This window comes from Mus caroli, unplaced genomic scaffold (genome assembly GCF_978045245.1).
Source record: "Mus caroli unplaced genomic scaffold, Mus_caroli_1 scaffold_8, whole genome shotgun sequence".
NCBI lineage: Eukaryota > Metazoa > Chordata > Mammalia > Rodentia > Muridae > Mus > Mus caroli.
Window position 1 is genome coordinate 61,115,726 of NW_028227263.1, and position 6,995 is coordinate 61,122,720.

Consider the following 6,995-nt stretch of genomic DNA (forward strand, 5'->3'; position numbering starts at 1 on the left):
TCTATATAAAATAACCAGGAACTATAATTATAATACTTATACATATTATATAATACATATTATATAATATATAATACATATATATGTATATTATAGTACCTTATTATTTTCAAAAATATACAAATTTGGAGTATTTTAATACAGCTTTGTTCAGTACAATCAATGAGATAATACAAAATGAAACAATGTACATCATTCAGTACAGAGGCAGTATTGTAAAAGCACTACTACTATTTATGTTGCTAAATCTGATTCAGGTAAAATTACAAGAAAACAGAATATATTATAGTGAAATTTAAAATGATGCAAGTAGAAAAATGTTATAAGCCTCTGTGTCATATAAACTGTCAAGATTTTTTGAGAAATAGAATATTATGTAGATATTTCTGAATCAATACCACAAACATGGAAGCATTGGGCTCTCAAAACTTACAAAAATTATAAAAACTGGAGCAAAATGTGCTTTACCAAAATTCATGAATTGAATCATGAAACTGAATATTTCCTTTTAGACATGTTAAAAATGTGGGTGTTAAATTTCTCATATTGTCTCTTCCTTCTTTGATATTATCAGTACTTTAATTTGATACTTTTACTACCAAGATTATAATACAATAATATCATTTTACTTTTCCCTGTCCTTACTACAAAATCAACCCTTCAAATTTGTGACTGATTTTTTTTTTTTTTTGGTTTTTCGAGACTGGGTTTCTCTGTATAGCTCTGGCTGTCCTGGAACTCACTCTGGAGACCAGGCTGGCCTCGAACTCAGAAATCCCCCTGCCTCTGCCTCCCGAGTGCTGGGATTAAAGGCGTGCGCCACCGTGCCCGGCTTTGATTTTTTTTAAATTGCTGTTGCACACAAAGATTTTCTGTATATAAAATGTTTCTAAGTACAATATATTAGTTTGTATAGTATTACTTGTGTGTTTTGGAAGAAGACTATTTTGTTATTCAAGAACAATTAGTTGGTATCCTCTACTCTAGCAAAGTATCTCAACATTCCCTGGTTATCTTTAGTTCCCTATGTAACATTGTTGCCTGGCAGTCTTTCCCTACTCTACCTTATTATGTTTATTGTTTTGTTCTCGCCCAGCTTATGTTTAAGATTCTCTTGTTGAGAATTTATGGGTTTTGCTAGTGATCATCTTAGAAAATAAAATATATAAACTCACAACAAATGTTAATCTAAAAGTATTACAATCTGAAATCTCCTTCTTTTGAAAATTTAAGTTTTAAATAATAAATCAGTTTTGTAGATATATTCATTAGACAAGGCTCCAAAACTCTAATTTTACTCCGATTATTTTTAGTGGTGGCTGTCACTTTCATACCTTAAGCGTTATACTTATTTGTCTGTGTAAGGTTAATTATTGGAAGTATAGTTAGGGATTAAAATGTATTAGTAACATGTTGACCATATATTATTTTCAAAAATAAGGATTTGAAATAATTTATTTGTCCAAAAATCAACCTGAGACCGCATGCAGAGTAAAAGAATTCCTGATATTTAAACAGCAAGATGTATGGACACGGCCCATTATTAGTTATTTTTGCATAATTTAGAGCATAATTAAATTACAGAAGTTTGTTTCTATGAATGATGAATCTAAGATATGTGATTGTAGAAACATGTAAATTATGTGATGGTATGAGTTTTTGAAAAATGCTATAAATATTTTGAATATATAAGATAATTTTAAGCAAATCTTGCATAAAGATAACAAGCCGGGCGTGGTGGCGCAGGCCTTTAATCCCAGCACTCGGGAGGCAGAGGCAGGCGGATTTCTGAGTTCGAGGCCAGCCTGGTCTACAAAGTGAGCTCCAGGACAGCCAGAGCTATAAAGAGAAACCCTGTCTCGAAAAACCAAAAAAAAAAAAAAAAAAAAAAGATAACAAGCATTACAATTTGTATCAAATGCTATGCAGCTTCCACATTTAAATTAATGTATACCACAAAATGCAAGTCTAATTTATCTAAGACTTTTCCAATGCATTAATTCAGTATATCTTGTTAATGATAATAAATATTTCTGATAACACTTTCCTTCCTATATTAGATATGGATCGGTGTGTGAAGTGTCCAGAAGATCAATATGCAAATGAAGACCATACTCTCTGCCTCCAAAAAATTGTGGCTATTTTAGATTATAAAGACCCTTTGGGAAAGTCTCTGGCTGGCTTTGCTCTATGCTTCTCTGTCCTTACATCTGGTATACTCTGCGTGTTCCTGAAACACAGAGAAACTCCCATAGTCAAAGCCAATAACCAAACTCTCAGCTATGTACTACTCATCTCCCTAGTATTTTGTTTTATCTGTTCCTTGCTTTACATTGGTCATCCCACTATGGTCATCTGTATCCTGCAGCAGACCACATTTGCCATTGCTTTCACTGTGGCTACCTCTACTATCTTGGCTAAGACAATTACTGTCCTACTAGCATTCAAGATAACCATTCCAGGAAGAAGAATGAGGTGGCTGCTTGTGTCAGGGGTACCCAAATATATCATTCCCATATGCACCATGATTCAGCTGATTCTTTGTGGAATTTGGCTTGGAACTGCTCCTCCATTTGTTGATGCTGATGTACACATGGTACATGGCCACATCATCATTGTTTGCAACAAAGGTTCAGTGATTGCCTTCTACTGTGTCCTTGGATATATGGGCTCTGTAGCTCTAGCAAGTTTCACTGTAGCTTTCTTGGCCAGGAATCTGCCTGATACATTCAATGAAGCCAAGCTCTTGACCTTCAGCATGCTGGTGTTCTGCAGTGTCTGGATCACTTTCATTCCTGTCTACCATAGCACCAAAGGAAAGACTATGGTTGCTGTGGAAGTTTTCTGTATCTTGGCCTCAAGTGCAGGTCTGCTTCTTTGCATTTTTGCCCCAAAATGTTATATTATTTTATTAAGACCACAGACAAATTCTTTTCATAAGTTCAGGAAACCACATGCAAAAACTAAAAATATATGTTAAATTTAACCACTAATATAGTATACCAAAATTATCTACATTTTTACAAAGCTGCTTCTACTCCTCAAGTATTATGTTGAAATGAAGTTGCTATCAGGTAAACAATGTAGAACATATGCTGTATAATAAAATTCAAACAAATCACCTGGGTCTCAGTTTATTGAATCAAAACTGTGTAATCAGATACTTTTATACCTCTTATTATAGTTTGTTTTTACTATAAAACTGTCATGTATCTGAAAATTGGCACTTGGGTTTTCAAATTATTTCATGTGTTATCTACCTACCAATATTAATTCTGTGTAATTGTTACTTTCTAGAAAAAAAATATTGCCATGTTGATAGTACATACTTGTAGAAATTAAAAAGGAATCCTCTTATATTTTTCTACTTCTGCAAAGAATTTTATAAAGAACAATTAAAAATTTTCTGTGTAACATGATATTCCAGGATGTGGGATGATAACAAATTATGATGGTATCACTGCTTTCTGTTTCAATTTGAATACTGTTCATAATGACGATACTTCATGATTTATATTGTAGTTCTGCTGAAAGCCTCATAAATGAGGATATATACAAGTCCATAAAAATCTGTTTATATTTTCCTAAGTGGCCATTCTCTAAATGCATATCTTTGTATTGATTTTTTTATATTTAAAGACATAGACTTCTCTAAAACTTAGTCATAGATAATTATTTATATAACATATATCAATCGTTAAGAAATGCTTAATTGTTTAAATTACAAAGAAGAACAGATCGGTTTCTCCAACTTAAGTAAAACAGCTTCATGACCAAGGTTTGGAAAGCATCTTGGCATAGGAGGCAAACAAACTAAGGGAGGGCCAATCACATAGAAGTGTTGTGATATTCTTTTGTTTAATTAATTTATTTTTATTAGATACTTTATTTATATACATTTCAAATGCTATCCTGAAAGTTTCCTATAACCTCCCTCAGCCCTGCTCCACAACCCACCCACTCCCGCTTCTTGGCACTGACATTCCCCTGTAGTGGGGCATATAAAGTTTGCAATACAAAGGGGCCTCTCTTCCCACTGATGCCCAACTAGCCCATCTTCTCCTACAAATGCAGCTAGAGATATGAGCTCTGGGAGTACTGGTTAGTTCATATTTTTGTTCCACCTATAGGGTTGCAGACCCCTTCAGCTACTTGGATGCTTTCTCTAGCTTCTCCATTGGGGACCCTGTGTTCCATATTACAATAACTGTGAGCATCCACTTCTGTATTTGTACCACTGGCATAGCCTCAAACGAGACACCTATAATGAATCCACTCACCTATGGTCACTTGATCTTTGACTAGGGAGCTGAAACCATCCAGTAGAAAAAAGGCAGCATTTTCAACAAATGGTGCTGGCAGAACTGGTGGTTATCATGTAGATGAATGCAAATTGATACATTCTTATCTCCTTGTACAAAGCTCAAGCCTAAGTTGATCAAAGACCTCCACATAAGACCAGAGACACTGAAATTAATAGAGGAGAAAGTAGGGAAAAGCCTCGAAGATATGGACACAGGGGAAAATTACTAAACCGAACAGCATTGGCTTGTGCTGTAAAATCAAGAATTTACAAATGGGAAATCATAAAATTGCAAAGCTTCTATAAAGCAAAAGACACTGCCAGTAAAACAAAAAGGCCACCAACAGACTGGGAAAGGATTTTTACCAATCCTAAATCTGATAGTGGAGTAATATCCAATATATACAACGAGCTCAAAAAGCTGAACTCCAGAAATTCAATTAACCCCTTTAAAAATGGGGTTCAGAGCTAAACAAAGAATTCTCAACTGACAAATACTGAATGGCTCAGAAGCACCTGAAAAAATGTTCAATATCCTTAATCATCAGGGAAATGAAATTCAAAACAACCTTGAGATTCCACTTCACACCAGTCAGAATGGCTAAGTTCAAATATTCAAGTGACAGCAGATGCTGGCCAGAATGTGAAGAAAGAGGAACACTTCTCCACTGCTGGTGGAATTGCAAGCTTGTGCAACCACTCTAGAAGTTAGTCTGGAGGTTCCTCAGAAAATTGGACATACGACTATCAGAAAATCCAGCAATACCACTCTTGGGCATATACCCAGAAGTTCCAACTGGTAATAAGAACACATGCTCCACTATGTTCATAGCAGCCTTATTTATAATAGCCAGTAGCTGGAAAGAACCCAGTTGTCCCTCAACAGAAGAATGTATACAGAAAATGTGGTTCGTTTACTCAATGGAGTACTACTCAGTTATTAAAAACAATGAATTTATGAAATTCTTGGACAAATGGATGTATCTGGATGATATTATTCTTAGTGAGGTAACCCAATAACAAAGGAAGTAATTAGATATGCACTCACTGATAGATGGATATTAGTTCAGAAACATAGAACACCCAAGATACAATTTGCAAAACACATGAAAATCAAGAAGAGGGAAGACCAATGAATGGATACTTCATTCCTCCTTTGAATAGTGTTGTGATATTCTATCTTTATAATAGAATTCTGTTCTTAAATTCTAATTACTAATCAAAATCTCTAAAATATCAAAAATTGACAACACTGGCATAAATTCAGTAGACATTGTTTAGGTCTCATCCAACATACTTTAAACTATAATAAGTAGAGAGGGTATTTTGAAGGAAACTCATTATTTCTTGAGAACATAGTTTATGCTAGAATATACCCTGTCTAGTAAATGGCCCTAAGTCCTTTTAATCTAGCATCATTAACTATACATAGTGAATTATCAAAAACCAGAGCCAAAATTTGGGAGAAGTTTGTATTGAAAAGTGGTAGAAGCAATATAGGAAAGGAGGAATGATTATTATTATGTTACAATGAAATTATTGTGAAATTTCATAATTACTTATAATTTATTAACTTATGTAATGATTGAAATAATTTAAATTATTCACTAGGTTATTATTCACATGTCATCTATAATTTGAAGCTGAATTCCCAATATTAATTTTCATGAATTTTGCACTAAATCTTTCATCTTTTATAGGAATTCTTAGATGGAATATCTTAGATTGATTTTATGTGAAGAGAAAGGATAGATCCTGCTACTTGAATGTGCTTAAAAGCTAAGAGTAAAGTTTGACATGGGGCAAAGGCACCCTGAATAAAGAATAAAAATTTTAAATAATTAGTATTTTAGTTATATTTATAAATGAAGTGTAAGACTTAGAGCTATAGTGTAACTGGAAAAGCAATACACTTTACAGCTGTCTAGTCCTCAAATGCTCTATATGATTATTGTGTCATTCTCATGAGACAAATACATGGTGGCCAAGGATTGTTCCATGACTGTAGATCTGAATAATATACATTTAACTTAGCTAGTGAAAATCTCTTCTACATTCATAATACTAAATGCCTGTGCATTTAAAGTAAATCACTGGTTTCCATAAAGACATTATAACAAAAAAATTTAGTAGTGAAATTTCAGTCTTGGTAATAATAATTTCCAAAAATTAGGTAGGAAATGTATTTCTATATTGAATATTATAAGAAAGATCTCTCTGTATATTTCTGATACATTACAAAATAGAAATGATTATGTTAAGATTGTGATAGGGGTTTAAAATTTCAAAATGTTTACATATTGTCTTGAATTTTGTTGTATTAAAGAACACTTCTTGACTAAATGTAACATACATAACTCTTAACCCAGATACAGAACACACATTCATGCCGCCTTGCATGCACACATAAATATACACGCACACACACACACACACACAAAGAGAAACACACACACACACACAAAGAGAAACATACACACACACACACACACACACATAAACATATGCATGCACTCAAGCCAAAGTGCAATTTGGTGAGACATAAATGTTATTAGATTTTATACCAGAATCTGGTTAAGGGTTTACTTATAAGAACAAATATGAATAACTCACTAAAGTACCTAACATTATAGGTAAAAACCACACATAATTGGGAAGGTAGAATATATGCCACAACGTTCAGGACACTCAA

At 33.5% G+C, this 6,995-nt stretch overlaps 1 protein-coding gene across 5 annotated transcripts in view; it reads left to right on the plus strand.

Annotated features, from left to right (window-relative positions):
• Nucleotides 1-6,428, plus strand: part of LOC110288560 (vomeronasal type-2 receptor 116-like) — a 39,504-nt gene extending 33,076 nt beyond the window's left edge. For 2 of the 5 annotated variants that reach the window (XM_085841560.1, XM_085841562.1), the window contains one exon: nt 2,061-6,426. In XM_085841560.1, the coding sequence (XP_085697686.1) occupies nt 2,061-2,980 (920 nt within the window). In that variant the 3' untranslated portion in view covers nt 2,981-6,426. Of the gene's footprint in view, nt 1-2,060 lie in introns of all 5 variants that reach the window. The other 3 variants (XR_015047854.1, XM_085841563.1, XM_085841561.1) reach the window with 3 other exon arrangements.
• Nucleotides 6,429-6,995: the final 567 nt, after the last annotated feature.